This window comes from Eublepharis macularius, chromosome 4 (assembly GCF_028583425.1).
Source record: "Eublepharis macularius isolate TG4126 chromosome 4, MPM_Emac_v1.0, whole genome shotgun sequence".
Taxonomy (NCBI): domain Eukaryota; kingdom Metazoa; phylum Chordata; class Lepidosauria; order Squamata; family Eublepharidae; genus Eublepharis; species Eublepharis macularius.
Genome location: NC_072793.1, coordinates 156,147,449 through 156,166,655, shown reverse-complemented (window position 1 = coordinate 156,166,655; position 19,207 = coordinate 156,147,449). Strand labels below are relative to the sequence as shown.

Sequence of the window (19,207 nt, the reverse complement as noted above, 5' to 3'; positions counted from 1 at the left end):
AGGATGCTGATCAGACGAAAGACAAACTGCCTGCTTCTGCTTTGAAATCGGAGGCATCTGGAATCTGTGAAAAAAAACACCAGCATTCAGTAAGTAGCCTGTCTTTTTAACAACATGTGGAAACAGCCATAGGCTGATTCCACACACGTTGGATAATGCACTTTCAATGCACTTTATCAATCATTTGAGGTGGATTTTTTGTTCCGCACACAAAAAAATCCGTTCTAAATGATCTATAAAGAGGATTGGAAGTGCATTATCCAACGTGTGCGGAATCACTCATAGATCAACCAAGGGACTGACTCAGTATTAAGCAGCTTCATAGGTTCACAACATCAGCAGTAAAACGAGTTTTATTTGGGAATCATGCCATAAATCATCTTCTTGGTGATACAGAAACACGTTTTTTGGTGCAAGATCTGGGTCCAATAGCACCTTAAAGATCAACTAGATTTCCAGAGTGTGAGCTTTTGAGATGGAATTCTCAGGGATTCCTCCCATCACACAAGGAAACCTCCACCCCAAATTTCAAGTCGATCAGAAAAAAGTACATATCCTGTAGCCATTTAGAATTGTCAGTTGTAGAGTGGGCACAGGCACTTCTGAATTGGCACGGGAGTGAGCTCTGGCTTGGCTCCAGACTAATGTTTTCATGGGTTCAAAGACTGAGTTCTTCTCAACCTTGGGAACAGCACTTTGGGGGTATTTTGAGCTGACATGGGAAAATTGTGCTCCATGGGTAGAAGTTCTTGTGCCCATGAAAATGCTAGCATGGATCCAGAACATTTTTATGATTATTTATTTTATTTTATTTACGTCATTCATAGTCCGCCTTTCTCACTGAGACTCAAGGCGGATTACACAATATGAGGTTAATACAATCAGTATCAAGTGCATTTCAATACAATACCATAAGGTAAACAGACACAAGTTTAAAAGACATAGCATTAGCAAGGAACCAAGACAGAGTAGAAAAAATACTGGAGCAAAATCAATTCTAGGACTAACATTAGACAACATGGAGTGCTGGTTGTACATGGGACTACATATTTAAAGCAGCAGATAATATACAAGGCAAAAATAGTGATGAAGTCTATGATCTCCAACTCGTTAGTAAAGCATTTGAGACCCCATCCCTACAATGCAGCCCTCCCATTTGAGTAAAAAGCCTTTTTGAATAGTTCAGTTTTGCATCGTTTACGGACAGCCAGGAGAATGGGGGCTCTTCTGACTTCCTCAGGCAGGTCATTCCACAGGATAGGGGCCACCACAGAGAAAGCCCTTGTACAGGCTGCTGCTGACTTCACCTGTGTGCAGACTGGCACCTGCAGGAGACCCTGTTCAGATGAGCAAAGCTGCCATGGAGGAACATAGGAAGGGAGGCGGTCCTGTAGGTATGCTGGACCAAAGCCATGAAGAACTTTGTATGTAATAACTAATACTTTGAACTGAGCATGGTAAATGATGGGTAGCCAATGGAGCGACTGTAGGATGGGAGTGATGTTCATGCTCCTGCTCGCTCCTGATAACAGTCAAGCTGCAGCATTTTGCACTCATTGGAGCCTCCTAGTTAACTTAGATGGGAGGCCAATGTATAGAGCATTACAATAGTCAAGCCTTGATGTTACCATAGCAGGGATCCAAGTGGCTAGGTCAGCCATGTCAAGATAAGAAACCATCTTCCAGGCTAGATTGAGGTTGTAGAAAGCATTTTTTGCCGCTGCCTTAAATTGTTCTTCTAGTAATAACGCTGTGTCCAGTATAACCCCTAGGCTCTTAACTAAGAGCCAAGCTACAAGTGACGCCTGACGCAGGTTGGACACTTGTCAGCTTCCCTCAAGTTTTGATGGGAAATGTAGGCATCCTGGTCTTGCAGCTGTAATGGAGAGCTGTAAAACCAGGGCTTACCTGCTTGCGTTATGTCCCGGCAGATCGCGCAAAAAATGCGGAAGATCACGTTTTTTCGCACGAGATTTGCGCGACATCACGTGACGTCGCGCAAAACTCACGCGAGAAAATGCGATATTTCACGTTTTCCGCGTGATGACGCGCGACGTTTCGGGATGCGGAGGGCTGTCTGGAATCGGCCTAGGATGCCTACATTTCCCATCAAAACTTGAGGGAAGCTGACAAGTGTCCAACCTGTGTAAGGCGTCACTTGTAGCTTGGCTCTGAGTCTGCAAGGGTCAGATGAACTCCATCAAAAGTGGGGAGTACAATGTCCTTCAAGACCTCTGCACATTTAGTGCAGTTGTCTTCTTTTAAATGCCGTCCATGAACTATGGTTGTAGATACGTCAAAAAAACTCTTCATTTAAATAAATTTGATCCAGTATACCAATGTGGAGCCATTGTAGAACTCGATGCCATTATTTCTGGGTTTAACTAATAATAACCAGTACAGAAAATGCAAACAGACAATTAGTTCAGATTTTATTAAGGGTGGTGGTGGGGATAATCCCCAGTATTTTTGAAAGTGTAAAAGATGACGTGGTACAAAATACATACAATATTCTGCAAGCAGAATCAGTAGATTAGCAATGTGGACATATCTACAAAGGCAGAATATAGTAAGATGGGCAGAAAGCTGGGATACTGAGCACAAAAGCAGCAATCAGAATTATTCTGTTTGCTGGAAAGATTCCATTTGGATGGTGTCCCTCCCTGTGCCAGCTGATACTGACTCACTCTCTCTTATTGCTGCACCACCCCTTCCCACCTGTCTGTGAAAGAGGTGTTAGATCGTCCGTCTTCTAGCTGCCCCCCTCCCCAGTTCTGGAAATAAATGTTTGGATTTGGAGCATTTGCTAAGTAAATTGGATAGGTTCAAAGGCTGGAACTGGTAAAGTTCTGACTTCAAGGCCTTATTAGCTAGACCTTAAATCTGGATTCTGGACATCCTAAATTCCAGTTCATTCATGAGAGTTTCTTGCACAAAACATAGTAATTCAGCCAAGCTATTCTGTATCCGCTGATCACACCAGCTTCCATTTCTAGTCTTGTATTCATTCTATTTACTAGCCTTTACAGATGAAGTACAGTGATGCCTCATGGGAAAAACTTAACCAAAGCTACCAAGGAGAATTCATCCTGTTGGGAGTGGCTGACCGTCCACGTTTGGAGATGTTGCTCTTCACCATCATCCTGATCTGCTACACAATGACACTCATAGGCAACACAACCATCATTTTGCTGTCTTGGCTAGATCCCAACCTCCACACCCCCATGTATTTCTTCCTTGGCAACCTCTCCTTCCTTGATCTCTGTTTCACCACCAGTCTTGGACCTCAGATGTTAGTGAATTTTTGGAGAAAAAGGAAGACCATCACCTATGCCGCCTGCGTGGGACAGCTGTACATCTCTCTTGCATTGGGCTCTACAGAATGTATTTTGTTGGCAGTCATGGCTTACGACCGCTATGCAGCAGTCTGCCAGCCTCTGCGCTACACTGCTATTATGAGCCAGTCCCTGTGTTTCAAAATGGCTGCTGTCTCCTGGGTGAGCGGCTTTGGCAACTCGCTGGTGCAGTCAGTGATGACTCTGAAGCTCCCGTTGTGTGGGCAGAACCAGGTGGATCATTTTTTCTGTGAAGTGCCAGCTTTTCTCAAATTGGCCTGTGTCGATACCTCAGTGAATGAAGCCGTGCTCTTTTCTGCCAGCGTCATCTTCCTTCTAGTTCCGTTGAGCCTCATCATAGTCTCTTATGGCTACATTACCATTGCTGTGGTAAAGATCCGCTCAGCCGAAGGCAGGCGCAAAGCTTTTAATACCTGTGCCTCCCATCTCATTGTGGTTTCACTCTTCTACGGCACAGCCATTTTCAGTTATCTCCAGTCCCCGGCCAACTACTCCCGTGACCGAGGCAAGATGATCTCCCTGTTCTATACCTATGTCACCACCATGCTTAATCCCTTAATCTATACCCTGAGGAACAAAGAGGTTCACAGAGCTCTAAGAAAAGCGCTGAACAGGAATGCAACAATTTAGACTACTGTTGCCCCATATTCTTTCACAGGTTACGCCATTACCTTTCAATAAAACTTGGCAATAATCACTTCTATAACATTTGTGTGCACAAATTATTCTAACATTCATTTCACATTTGTAGCATCCTTTCATTTATTAAAGGCTTTCCAGGGAGTTTCAAGGTTAAGCTGGTATTTAATCAAATCTAATCAAATCTAACATGGTTGCATTGGTCCCCTTACTAACAATGCCATCTTGTAAGATCATGCTTGTTCAAAAAGGTTTGCGTCCACACAAGTCCCAGAAGAGAATCCTGATTTGTGTGTGTGTGTGTGAGACAAAATAAAACAGAAATGCAGTGGCACAGTGAAAACTAACAATTTCCATAAGTGTTTGCTAGTCAGAACTCATTTCATCTGATGTATGAAGTGTTCATCCATTAGGCAGACATATTTACACTAAAAGCTGCAAACAGAAAAACAGTGTGCCTGTGTAGGAGAACAGTGTCACAAAGAGAAGCCATAAAAATCCTATTGAAAGAGTGGTGAGGCCCTCTCCTGATGGTGGATAATATCACAAAGTAGGATTAAAATAAAATCAGATCTGATCTAGGGAAACTGTCAGGTGAAATGTGAGAAGCAGACCCAATTAGAAAAGTATAAAGATGTTGCTGAACTAAATAATATCTGAGGAGCGGGGCATGCTAAGATGTTAGCGCCTGTAGTGAATGAGAAATTTCAAGTTCTTATTAAGTGCCGGGGTTGGGGGGCTAGTATTGAACTTCTTGGTGAATCCTGATTGCACAATTTTGTGTTAGATTCTCCATTTGAACTTTGAAGTTCTTTTTTAAGGAGAATAGCAATATTTAGATCAGCAACGGAATTATATGGAAGATACTAGTGGTTATCCACAAGTTTCTCAATAGTATAGTTTTTAATTTTAGTGGTTTATCTCCTTATCTTATATTTTTAGATTTGTTTCTTCTGTTTTCTGCGAATTAATGGAGAGATTTGGGGCTTTTTTTGTAATGTGTATTATGCCACAAGATGGCAGTGGCCCTCTGACAAAAATGCCCAAGCCTCCTTCTGAATTTTTTGCCTATCCTGCATTTGTGGAGGGAAAATTTGGGCACTGGAAAAATAAAATTTGGTTCTATCAATTATAGAGGATGCATGCACATTCAAATGGGTGTGTATGCCTGTAATAAAAAGGAAATTAGGAACCTTATATCCTTACTAGCAACCAAGCCCGTTGTGTAAACAGTGGACTCTAGAAAACTGCCTCTGAAGGGCCATGCCGCTGTGCCAGGCCTTCCTGCCACCACACTGGACCTTCCCAGGTCTCCGGAGGGCCGGGCCACCGTGCCGGGTCTTCTCAGACCTCCATAAGCCCCAAGGAGGCCACTGTGGTGGAGGGAAGGCAAGCGTGTTGCCCACAGCTCACTTTTTATCCCCACAGAGGGGCCTGCGAGTGCCTCTGTGCGGGAATGAAAAGTGAGTCATTGCCAATACAGCTTGCCTTTTATACAGCTTGCTTCTTCCATGTTTCCTGCTAGGAAATGCAGCCATTAAACATGGTTATGCATTTGCAACTGAGGAGAATTTTGTCATCTAAACTCTGCTCAAATGGCCATTGTTTTTACAGTCTAACTAATATGGGACAACCAGCAGGGGGTCCACAAGGACTTAGGGGAAGGGAATCTTATTTTCCCCTGTATCTTTACTACACTGTATCCTTTTTCAATTTCTCTAAAAGTCCCCATAGCCTCTCCCTTTTTCTTTCTTCCTTTTCTCCTTCCCACCCACCAGCCAACCTACCTTTATCTGCCCCCTCCCATCTTCAGCTTTCCCCCATTCCCTCCCCTGCAGCCATTCTCTGGGAAAACTCTTCATGGGCATTGTACTGTTGGGCACGGTCATGCAGTAGGGAATGTCACTTTCTCTTGTGTCCCCTTTCCCATACTATTTCCTCTTTTCCTCCTCCTGCCAGCCCCATAAAATCACCTTTCCTAACTTCATTTTCTCCTTCTTCCCACCCATCCACCTTTTATCTGCCCCCATCTTCAGCTATATTTATTATTTATTTACTTCATTTATGCCTTGTCTTTCTTCCCTATGAGTACCCAAAGCAGCTTACATCATTCTGCTCTCTTCCATTTTGTCCTCACAACAACCCTGCGAGATGGGTCAAGTTGTGTGACTGTCTCAAGCTTAACCATTAAGCTTCAGCAGCCTGTTGGGGAGTCGAACCTACATCTCTAAGATCCTAGCCAGACACTTTAACAACTACACCACACAACCTCTGATAGGCCAGGGAAGCTGCTAAACCCATTTTGTTTTGTCACAGAGGAAATATTTTCCACCCTTTCTATTGTGCTGCCTGCACTTTCCTGGCTTCTCATGGATAAATCTTTGCTTCCACTGCAAATGGCAGAGGGATATTCCGGAACTAATCTATACCAGGGTGTTCTGTTTCCCTTCATTTTTGGCACTGCAAGTCCCACCATCATCTTGAAAATGGTTGCCAATTTTCAACTGCTTACCTTTATTTTCTGATGAGTTATGCCTGCTGCTAATAAACAACCTCAGCTTCTTTGGGAAATAGCATGGGGTGGAGGATTTATTACGATGATGTCAGCCAGGATGTTGCAATTCCCTTCAGTTTTGGCTCTGCAAGTCCCATCATCTTCAGGAAGCTGTACCCAACTTTTAACTGCCTAGATCTATCTTTTCTGATTAGCTATGCCTCCAAGAGGAAAACACAACTTCCAATGGAAAAAGTGGGGTAAGAGTGAGTTGCTCAAGATGTCCTTCTCCACCTGCGTAAGTCTCTAGCAGCTAAATCTCTGAGTGGATAGATGGATGCACCTGGCCACTAATGCACACATGAAAATGACTGGCAACGTGTATGCACATGCTCAGCTTGCCATTTCATATATTGCATACGAAAGAAGAGAGGCTTTCCCCAGAAACTAATAGCAAACCACGTGGAACCCACACAGGGGAAACAATTTTTAAGAAGACAATGACCATATACCACTTGACCTGTACAAACCCGAATATTAGAGCATCTTTCAAGAATCAGGAATCAGGTTATGGAGGCACCATTAACAGAGCACTTTATTAGTCATCATACAAAAGAAACAATTTAAATTCAGTGTCCTGTTTGTGTTACCAAAGGATTCTCAAGCATCGAAACAGAGGGGCCTTTTGAAACAGGAGGCAGAGTGGATTCATAAATTGGGAACTTTACATCCAAGCGGTTTAAATTTAGATTTGAACTTATCCTGTTTCTTGGGATGAAGTATATACCAATTTGTGAATGTTGATATTGTGGCAGTGATTATTTTAAATGTTGCTTTAAATGGTATATGGCTGTAATGTATTTAAGGAAATGTGGGGTGTGGTTGTTACACTGATTGCATTGAGTGCACTGAATTGTATGCACATGAGAACTACTCTGGTGATTCTTTGGTGAGTCATTGTTTTGGGGTAACATAGAATACCCTAGAAATTTATTGTTAAATGAAGACTGGAGCCGTTGTATTTTTGAAGATTTTGTATTTATTCATTTGTAGAGAACTGATTGTATGGTGGTCTTCTAATTGGCCCCTGAGGAAGTGGACATCACACAAAACAAGCCGATTTTGCCGGCTGCTTGTAAGGCAGAGGGACCCCTTCGGGGGACCCACTACTTCTTTGTTGTTCCACCTACCTGGAGAAGAAACAATACGACAAGAATTTCAATGAAATTATAACTAAATACAGACGGGTTTTTGCCTTCAGGACAGAGAATCTTTGCAGGAGAAAATCCTAACGACTTTTCAGCGTTTCGTTGGGACATAGAGACTCTGCCCCCTAGGGACGCTATGGGAATGATTATTACTTACATTACCTAGTATGGTGTATGGGATATTAAGTGATTTAGAGGATTGTATTCCTGAATAACAGTGGAAGATAAAATTATTTTTGCATTTCATATATTGCAGCTGCTGAGGTACTAGTGGCATTGTTGATAATAGCCCAATCGGGTCACATGAAAAAATTATGCAAGATGGAGGTTGTTGTGTACTGGGCCGAGCAAGGCCTCTAAAGTAGTTACTGTATTGATTGTAATGCACTATACTGTGTTGAGCTTGAGGTTCAGTCAAGGCTCCCAAAGCCTGCATTCTCATTGGTCCATAATCCCTGCAATATCACTGGTTACTTTCTCATGACAGCAGCCAATCGGTCCTCTATAATAAAGACCAATCAGTGGCCTGTCTACTTCAAACAGTGTATATAGTTTATGCAGATAATGGTATTCTAAAATATGTATTCTCATTGGCTATCAGTTATTCTGGGGGTGGAGCTGCTGTATATATATTGAGGACTTCTGTTCAGTCTGTCAGTGTGTGTTGTGTTCCTGCTAAATAAAGAGCTATTGAATCACCTCGTGTCTGAACCCACTATTTAACAGAGGTAATTTTCACTAAATCCTCTTCCTGCAGAACTCACACTGCTCCCTCATGCTGTTCCTGAGGTTCTCCATGAGCAGCATTTTAAATACATGCCCCAAGGTGAGTGCCAGGTCCCCCCCCTCCCACTGGGAGGGTAAGAAGATCTGGCAACGCTATGACTCCTCCTCTGTCTCTGTGTCTCTTGGGAGATTTCTTTTTCATGCCTCATGGCCTTCCATAGGGAAGTTTGTATTTTCTCAGAGCTCCTGCGGGTGTCTGCCTGCCTGCCTGCCTGCCCCTACTTGTGAGTAGTACAGATGGGGGTGCCCCTGTGAAGTGGAGCCTGTGGCACCTGCCCTCCTTTCTGCCACTTCTACTTAAAGGTAGGATGGAACCTGGGGGTGCCTCAGGCTAGAGCCCAAACTGGAGCCCAAAGCTGTACCCCCCATCTTTCCTGCAAGTAGGACCAGCAGAAAGGAGGGAAGGCACAAGCATGCTCCACCCTGAAGCCCAAAGCAGTACCTCTGCTCCATCCTGTTCATGAGGAAAGGGTGGGAAGTGGTGTAAGGTGAGAAATTAAAACCAAGAAATCTCCTCAAACTCCCCACTACTACCCCTATGTGTGTTAATGCAAGACCTTGGGAGATGTGAGCCAGTCTCCATCTCCAGTTCAGTCATCCTTCAGGTCATTTTCATCAGACCTTCTGGGACTTCTTTTTCAGGATATGCTTGTATGTTTCATTTCAACCTCATTTTATGCCACTAGAATTGAATTGGTTAGGATCTATTAGGTACTAGTGTTTTACTGTAGTACTCTCTGTGTGTGCATATAATTTGCATCTACCTCATCATCATTGCTCTGTAATCTCTTGAATAAAGCATTTTATTTGTGTCTGTTACACCCTGCCTATTTGTATTTCTGTTTTAATAAGTGCTTTCCAAGCCGGGGACCCCAGTATACACCTAGCTTTTTAATTGGCCAGGTACATGTGTGTGCTCTACACACAAAAAGGATGCTCCACATGTCAAGAGGTACACATTAGGGGTGTATGACCTATGTTTGTGAACTGGTAAAATAGCCAGATTTTTGACAATCCGGCATAATCCAGCTACGCTCATTCACACAGAAGAGCCTTGGATCTAATCCAGGCAGCTGGACTCTGCTGGGGTAGATTATTTGGCTGGCAGCTGCAGGCAGTGAGCAAGTTAGCAGTGGCAGAAATGGACTCAAGCCAAGCTCCAAGCCACTGCAGGAGAGTGACACAAGGCAGGCAGGGCAGGGGCAGAGGCAGCAGTTAAAGTGGATTCCCATTCTAATACACTCATCTACCCTCCCCCCACCTCTGCTGAGCTCTAAAAGAGCCTTCAACCCATTGCCAGCCCCCTTTTAAACTCTGTGGCTCAAGAAGCCCCCCCCTTCAATAAAAAGATTTGTGTTAGGGATTCTCTGGTTTGTCATTGGTTCCCTTGCTGCAGTTTGGTTCTGTTGAGCTTTGCTAACTAAGAGCAGAACCACAAGTGACAAAAGGCACAGATTGGACACTTGTCAGCTTCCCTCAAGTTTTGATGGGACATGTAGGCAGCTTGGCGGAATGTTGGACAAGTGGCAGTTGAAAAGTCCATTGGACAGCAGTCAGAGAGCGAAGCTGCGAGACCAGGATGCCTACATTTCCCATCAAAACTTGAGGGAAGCTGACAAGTGTCCAATCTGTGCCTTTTGTCACTTGTGGTTCTGCTCTTAGCTTCCAAGAGAGTGTTGATCTCCTGGTTTGTATTTTTGTCTTTCAGTGGCACATTATTGCTTTAAGGCCCAATCCCAATAGTAGAGATCATCTAATACAGAAGAAAACAGGAACTGTTGCCCTCTGGACACAATAACATTAACAAGCCTGAACACTGAGGTCCAGTGATGTTTTTAAAAAGCTAAGTTTTCTGCATGAGGTTCTCTGCTGCCTTTTATAGGTTTCATATTTTTAAAAGCTCTGTATGTCTGCATAATAAATCCCATAATGTCCTTCTCTTGCGTACAACAGTGTTCCTAGAGCTTTTTTGTCCAGTTTCAAGGGAGGATACTGGGTTCTTGAATGAAGATGTCTGCGCGTACACGCACGTGTTGTGTGCCATCAAGTTGCCTCCGACCTATGGCGACTCTATGAAGGAAAGACCTCCAGAATGTCCTTTCATTAACAAACTTGCTCAGATCCTGCAAACTGAAGGACATGGCTTCTTTTATTGAGTCAAGCCATCTCGTTTTAGGTTTTTCCTACTGCCTTCCACTTTTCCTAGCATTATTGACTTTTCCAGAGAATCTTGTCTTCTCATGATGTGACCAAAGTACAATAGCCTTAATCTTGTCATTTTAGCTTCTAGGGAGAATTCAGGCTTGATTTGATCTAGTGCCCACTTGTCTTTTGGGCTGTCCATGGCATCCACAAAACTCTCCTTCAGCACCACATTTCAAATGAATTTTCTTCCTGTCAGCTTTCTTCACTGTCTGACTTTCAAATCCACTCATCATAATGGGGAATACCATAGTTTGGATTATCTTAATCTTGGTTCCCAGAGGGACATCTTTATCTTTAAGGATCTTATCTAGCTCCCTCACCACGGCTCTTCCAAGTCTCAATCTTCTTCTGATTTCTTCATTGCAGTCTCCCTTTTGGTTGATTACTGAGCCATGGAACAGAAAATCTTGAATAATTTCAATTTCCTCATTGACAACTTGAAAATTGAGTAATTCCTTCATAGTCATTATTTTTGTCATCTTGATGTTCAGATGTAATCCTGCTTTGGTACTTTCTCCTTTAACCTTCATCAGTAGCCGTTTCAAGTCTTATTTTCTGCTAGTAGCGTGGTGTCATCTGCATATTTCAAACTGTTACTCTGACTTTTTAAGCATGAGACTGCTTAGCTTTCCCCGAATGTGTGCGCAGGTCTACTTCAATAGCACTCATAATGGGCGGAAGGTTATAAAATTCCCTAACTCCAATAAATATAAATATTAGCTATAACGGTGCACTACACTCAATACATACATAACAAATCCATTTCTGCATATGGTTATAAAACACTACCAATACAAAATATATCAGCAAACGTATACTCTTAAAGTGACAGTGAATCTTTCCTCAGAAAGTTGTCTGTGATTATGTAGATTTTCTTACTGTCCTGCTTCCCTGGTAGTACCCTAGGTCCCCGGCCAAAGGGGTCCCACAGTAACCTTCCACCTTATGTGCACAGATAAGTACAAAAATAGTACATATATAAGCCTTCAAGTGTCCTCTGTGTTGACCTTCCTTCTCTTTGTTATAGGTACGTGGGAAGCAAAGATCCAGTTGAATGCCACCATACTGTCCAGTCCCGACTGGGACACAAATGTGTCCAAGAATGTCTTTATTAATGTCCAAACATCTGACAGGTTGCTAGATCTACTTCTGTTTCATCTCTTTATCAACAACACTATAACATCATGTCTATTCAGATCATTGTCCACAGTGTATCGTTGCCTGATTGGTCTTCTCTAAGATGCAGTTTGTCACTCTGTCCTCCTGCTGATCAGCTGGCAATTGGCAAGCAAAGGCTGAAATTATTGGGAGATTGCCTGCCACCAGTGGGTACCAGGTAAGTCTACCCTCAGCCCTCAGGCAGGATCCTGAGCGAGGGGAGGACATGGAAGGGTGCCGCTGGAGTGATGATATGATGTCACTTCCAGAGCAAACCCTCTAGAATTCACCATAGATGTTTTACTTTAGAATTTCCAGTGCATTGCACATCAACACAATGGCAACACTTCTGGGTTCCCCCAGGAGTGATGTCACGCCATTGCTCCGTTGGCAATTTTTGGAGCATTTTTTCCTTGATACCTTACTGACTTGTGGTGAGGGTTGGGGGCTGCTGCCAGCCAGCTCTATCCCCCAAGAAGGGAGGGAGAGAAAAGGCCAGCTCCCTGCACTTTGGCTAGGTCTGTCCTTCGCCATGCCAAGTGGGTCAAGGCCAAGCCCATCCTTTGCTGCGCCATCGACCTACTGGAACATTTGACAGAGGCCTTAATGGCCAATCCTTCCCTGGCCTGCATGTGAGACAAGAAATATTTAAGTGGGGTTTGGGGGTTGCCAACTGCCCTTGAGTGGGGAAAACCCCAACCTTTAATAGAAGCTGAATGGGATATTATTTACCAGATGGTGCCACTTACTTTCATGCCATGAAAAGCTTCAACAGCCATTTTCACACACTTTACCTCTAATAAGGGGACGGGATATTTTCAGGCCTGTAGGCAATCCTAATTCTAAGAAGGGTTGCCTGCTTTTAAATTGGTCTCTCTAGCTGTCCTTTTAATATTAGTTTGATCCGCTGCAATCATCAGGTGATTTTATTTAGCTCCATGCTATGAAAATCATATTTTTGCATATTGAACTTCTGCTTAAAGATAGATCGAGATGGGTAGCCTTGTTAGTCTCTCTGTAACAGTAGAAAAGAGCAAGAGTCCAGTAGCACCTATAAGACTAATGAAATTTGTGGTAGGGTATGAGCTTTCATGAGCCACAGCTCACTTCTTCAGCTCACGTCTTCAGATACTTTTGCTTAAAGGGACATGATGGGATGTGGAAACATATGATATAGCCTGATCTTGTCTGATCTTGGAAGCTGCCCAGGGTCAGCACCTGGATTGGGAATCACCAAGGAAGATTCTACAGAGGAAGGGAATGGCAAACCACCTCTGCTTCTCACTTGCCTTGAAAGCCCCTGGCTGGGGTTCTCATAAGTTAATTGCGACTTGATAGCACAAACATACGTAAATACATATAAAGGGGCATAGCTAATTGGCAACCTTAACTGGAAGTTATGTTGAAGTCAGTATGCTGAAATAAATTTTATTTATTCCTTAAATAAATTATTAGGGCCAGCTCTTGCCATTAGAGCTGGGTAGGCTGTTTGTAGCAATAGACCAGTTCAGGGGTGGAATTTTGAAGTCCACCATATTGAAAGAACACCGGCTTTGATTTGTCCTTCGACATCTCTGTCTATAGAAGAGCTGAGATTCTGAGGAGTCCAGAGTCCCACTGAAAGACATAGTTACATCCCATAATTCATTCTTAATTGTTGCACTGTGACACACTGGGCCTTGTTAGAATTTCCCAGCTGGGGAACTCCACTCAAGAGGACTTTGTGCCTTATTGTTCCTGGCCACAATGGAGCTATTAAAATGTTGTCAGACTTTCTGAGTGTGAAAGTCCTTGATAAGTCCCAGAGTGAAATGCAGAGAACTTTTTTTCTCTGTCACAATAGAACAGTGAGTTCGGGCTAAGTTTCCTTGAATTATGGGAGACCCAGGGGACCCCCTAGGATTGCTTCTTAGTCTTCCCCCCAGGACAATTATGGCACCTTTGACAACAGCAGGCTAGGCAGTTGCACAAAGAAAGATATGCTGATGGTAGAGGTGCCAACAGGCCTGGAGAATAGAGGCCTCGTGTGTGGAAATGGGCAGCTGAAGAGTTTCATGGCATGGAGGTAAATGGCATCCCATTAAGCATCTGTTAAAGGGGCAGGATATTTTTCTCTAAGTCACTTGGCAATTTGAGGAACTGGCATCAGTTCATCAAAGGAAACTTTCCCTCGGTGAGAGGGAAAGTTTCATTTGATGAACTGATGCCAGTCTTGTTAAAGGCAATGGGACACTTCCAGGAAAAAAAGCGGCAAACATAAATTCCTTCACCATTCAGGAGGACACATTAGGACTTTTCAAATAAAAACATGTCATTTAGAGGATGTGACCCAATTGGTTGTTGTATGGAGTTTGACCAACTGGGAATACTGCTTTGCAGACAGTCTCTCACAAGATTTTGCTTGGAGATGTATGTGTGTGTGCCTGTGTATTGGTGAGGATAGTTTTGACAGAGATAATCATGGGCATTAAGAACATAAGAACTGCTCTATTGGATATAATACCAAAGATCCACCTAATCCTGTATTCTGCTTACCACAGTGATCATTTAAGTATTTTTGGAAGCCAGCAAACAGGGTTGAAAGGCAACCCTGCTGTAGCACAGTGGTTAAATGGTTTGGCTGTGTATCAGCACTCTACTGATTCAAATCCCACTACTGCCACTCCTCTCAGCCCCAGCTCCCCAGCTGTATTGTGGGGATAATAATAACACTAACTTGTTCACCGCTCTGGGTAGGGCACTAATCTGTCTAGAAGAGTGGTATATAAGTGCAGTTGTTGTTGTTGTTTTTGTTATTAACACTCTTACCCTATTCTTGCACCCCACCAAAACTGGTATTCAGAGGCTTAATGCTACTGAATATGGCGGCCATGTTTAACTTGTACAGCTACAATAGACCGCTCCTTCTCCACAGATTTGTCTAATTCAATTTCCTTCTGCATTGTATGGAGAAGTTGTTTTTGTCCTGGCTTTGAATGATTCAACTAAACAGAGGTTTTTCTATATTAAGGAATACAAGTTGGATTTTTAAACTCTCCTGCTATGGATAGGCCGATGTATACAACTGTATAAATTTCAGCCAAGGTGTCAAGCAGCAGCACTGCTGCCCAGCAATGTGCGCAACCACTTCCTCCCTCAGAACACCAGATATCACCCTTCTCTTCTGACATGTATTGTTGACATTGGATTTGGAGCTCTTCTGGGCTGATCCATTATTGTGCAGATAGCTGAAGCCTGTTTCTTGTTCCTGCTTTGCCCTGGATTATACTTCCCCTCAGGGCTACACTTTAATAGTCCTGAACCACCCATTGAGCACATACACCTGTCCAAGACAGTGTCGGTCTTGAAGAGGAGCTTACTCCTGCCTGAAGGAACCGTCTGAGAAAGGAAGAAGCAACAACCACAGAAGGTAAAAAACTGACCTACAATCTACCCCAAAGAAACGAGAGGGGGGTTATTATTGATTAGTAGGTATGTTCACAGCCTTGGAGGTGTGAGGCCAGAAGAACTGAATACCATGGGGGGGGGAATGTTCCTGTGTCTACTAAATGTCAGTGCTGCTGAGGAGAAGCGCATTTACAGGAGAAGCAGAGCAGTAGGTAGGGGAGAGGAGGGAATCATTACTCTGCCTCTGCCAGAAACACAACTGTCTAAAGGTGGTGGAGAGGGGAGAATATCCTGAGGGAAGGGTTGAAGGAGAAAAGGAACAGTACATGGAAGGTGAAGCATGATCCCTCTCATGTCTCCAATGGACACGTCCCTCTCCTCTCATCCTTCTCCCCATAACTCACATTATTTGGCAAATGTGGGGGTTAGAGGGATGTATGTTTGATAGTTTCATGTGTAGTTCTAGTCTAAGAGAGTCACCTAGCAGTGTGTGAGTACTTAATATACTTCTCATCTGTGGTATTCATCTTGATTGGACTATTGTAATACACTTGGGTACACTTGAAGACTGTTTAGAAGCCGCAACTAGAGCAGAATGCTGCAGGGAGACTGCTCGTTGGGGCTAGATATCAGGAATGCATGACTCCATTACAGAGCCAGTTTGGTGTAGTGGTTAAGAGTGGTGGGACTTTAATCTGGAGAACCAGGTTTGATTCCCCACTCCTCCACTTGAAGCCAGCTGGGTGACCTTGGGCTAGTCACAGCTCTCCAGAGCTCTCTCAGCCCCACTCACTTCACAGGGTGATTGTTGTGGGGATAATAAAAACAACGTACTTTGTAAACTGCTCTGAGTGGGTGTTAAGCTGTCCTGAAGGGTGGTATATAAATTGAATGTTATTAATGTTGTTAACTACCGATCCACTCCTGGGCCCAATTCAAGGTGCTGGTTCTATTCTATCCATTAAAGCCCTACATGGCTTGGGACCATGGTATCTAAAGAACTGTCTTCTCCCATACATTCCTGCTCAAGAGTTAAGATCACAGGGAGAGGCCCTCCTGTCTATCCCATCAACCAAGAAGCCTGGGTGGTAGGTATACAGGAGAGGGCCTTTTTGGTGGCAGTTCCACAACTGTGGAACAATCTCCCTAGGGAGGTGTGCCAGGCCCCCTCACTCTCTAGCTTTAGGAGGCAGCTGAAGACTGTATTATTTGGGACATTTTAAATGTATTTTAACTGTGTTTTAACTCTGTTTTTAACTGCTATTTTGATATTTTATATTGTAAGCTGCCTTGAGCACCTGTGAAGGAAAGACAGGTAATAATTTTTTTTAAATAAATAGATAAATAAAATAAATTCTGTGGAGATGGATTCATGTGAAAAAAGTTTTAATGTATGCTGAGAATGGTGGCAGAGAAAGAAACTGCCAACAGCTGGGAACCATCAGGATTTGAGTTGCTTCTTCAAGGTTTCATCTTTTCCCTAAGAACTTGGCAAGAGAGTATTGGCTGCTAGTGTGTATAAGCAAAAAAAAAAAAGAAGGTCCAGGAAGTGAAAAGAAGTTAGGCTCTCCCGGTTCTAGTCAGACAGCTAGTGGGGATAAGAGGGCTCTAACTGCCCATTCTTAGCTATGTTTATTCAGAAGTAAATCTTAACTCAAAAACAGAAAAAAACAAAGATTACATACCTAGCAAATTTCAGGCTAGAATGGCCTCAATTGTCTGTGAGGGAAAGAAAGAGAAGTTTTAATTTTTTAATTTCCCCATTTAAAACTTGGCTCCCTGCTTTGATATTAGCTGCCATTGTACAAGTCTGCAGTCCTGAACATTATGGATAGAGTTGACCCAAAAGCAAGGTCTTCATTGGGTCATCTCAAGCAGACCTCTATAAATTTGCTAAATACATTCCGGATCTAAATAAATCTCATCTTTTTCCAAGTCCTGATTATATATATTTTTAAGATAACAGCCAAATGAATTATTGCTTCTGAATGTGGAAGTTCCTTTTAGCCCCCTTACATAGTAGCAATGATGGATCTCTCCTCCACGGATCTGTCTAACTCCCTTGTGGTTATATCACTACATCCACAGTGAATTCCACAGTTTAAGCACTGTTTGGATAAAGAACTATTTCCTTTTGTCCATCCTGAATCTACTGCCCGCTAATTTCATTGTGTGTCCCTAAGTTCTATTATTTTAGAAGAGAAAAAGCACTTTCTCACATTCTCTCTCTCTCTCTCTCTGCCCCTTGCATAACTTTATAAACTATAATGCCTCAGCTTTAGTTCTTTCTTTTTTAAAATGAGAAGTCCCAGACTCTTCAGTCTTTTCTCACAGGAAAGGTGCTCCAAACCCCTCATCTTCTTGGTTGCCCTCTTCTGTACTTTTTCCACCTCTGCAGTGTCCTTTTTGAGATATGGTGACCAGAATTGCACACAGTATTCCAAATGAGGCTGAACCATAGATCTATACAGGGGCAGTATAATATTGGTGTTGTTGTTTTCAATTGGCGGTGTTGCCTTTTTCACCTCTGCCACACTCTGGACCAACTTTTCCATTGACCTATCCACTAAGACCTCAAGGTTTCTTTCTCTCAGTCTCAGCAATTTCAATACCCTATTAGCTTATACTTTTTTTTTGTTCCAGTGTGCATCAGTTTATATATCAGTTTATCCATTCATCAGTTTATCCATACATTGAACTTCATTAATTTTTAATGTTATTTATAGACCTCCTTTCTCACTGGGATTCAAGGCAGATTATACAGAGTAAATTAATCCAATCAACAGGATGGGGTGTCTGATAAAAAAATGAAATAGGATTTGGACTGTAGAAATCTGGAACCAAACAGGAATCTGAAACAGAACTGAAGCAAAGCATAAGTATTAATATGATGTGTTAAACAATGCAAAAATGACATAGTAGGATCCTACATATAGCAACAGACAGTACAAGCTATACACAGTAGTGACTACGGTCCCTAACCCTTTACCCAAGTATCTTTTTGAAGCACTTTGTTACAGTGCTTTTATCTATTACCACATTGTTGTCCACTTACTCAACTTGTGGAGACAATCCTGGAGTTCTTCACAGTCAGCCCTGGTTTTGACCATCCTGAATAATTTTGCCATCTGCAAACTTGACCAGTCCTCACCACAAATTCCAGACCATTTACAAACACATCAAATAGTATTGGCCTCAATACTGATCCTTGTGGGATGTCACTGCTTACTTCCCTCCATTGTGAAAACTGTCCATTTATTCCTACTCCCTGTTGTTTAACCAGTTTTTAATTCTGACTCCTAAAATCTAAACAACACATTATGTTTTTTAATGAATTGGGTTGGGGATACCCAGATCTGATGTGGCGTCTCTGCAGTCACAGCACCTTCAGGGAAAGGCAGTTTTAAAGCCCACAGGAGCCCAATTCTGCTCAGAAGTCCAGAGTGAGAGGAGAAGAGACTCTTCCTTCCACTCCATAGGGTTTTCCCAGGCCAAAAGGTCCCTTTTGCAGGAAGGTCCCTTTAAGCAGGAAGTAATTTGCATAACTTTGGAGCTGCATGAATAATTTCGCCTTACAGCTCCAAAGTTATGCAAATAACTCTCTTCTGGAACTGTTTAAGCTCTGGAAAAACACCATGGAAAGGAAGGCAGCAGTCTCTTCTCCCATCGTGCTGTAGCTTCAGGCAGAATTGGGCTTTTGTAGACTTTAAAATGTCTTTCCTCAAGCTGTGTAACTGTAGGGAAAGTGTGTCAGGTCTGGGGAATATATCATGTAGTTTAGCCCTAAGTCAGGAGTCTTTGGTGAGGTGCCTTGTCAAAAGACTTCTAGAAGTTCAGATATATAATGTCTACCAGATCATCATTATCTACATGCTTGTTCACTTTCTCAAAGAACTCCAAAAGGTCGGTGAGGGAGAACTTTCTTTTGCGGAATCCATGCTGATTTCCCCTCAGCAGGCTTTCTTCCTCTATGT

The 19,207-nt window shown here is 42.9% G+C and overlaps 1 protein-coding gene across 1 annotated transcript; it reads left to right on the top strand.

The window, feature by feature from the left end:
* The first annotated feature begins 3,029 nt into the window (after positions 1-3,029).
* LOC129327706 (olfactory receptor 2G3-like) lies at positions 3,030-3,986 on the top strand. The gene has a single exon (XM_054976460.1). It carries the CDS (start codon positions 3,030-3,032, stop codon positions 3,984-3,986), a length of 957 nt encoding a protein of 318 aa, XP_054832435.1.
* Positions 3,987-19,207: the final 15,221 nt, after the last annotated feature.

What these genes read in the sequence shown, in the direction of transcription:
- LOC129327706 (XM_054976460.1), top strand. Translation starts at nt 3,030, where the DNA reads ATGAAGTACAGTGATGCCTCATGGGAAAAACTTAACCAAAGCTACCAA.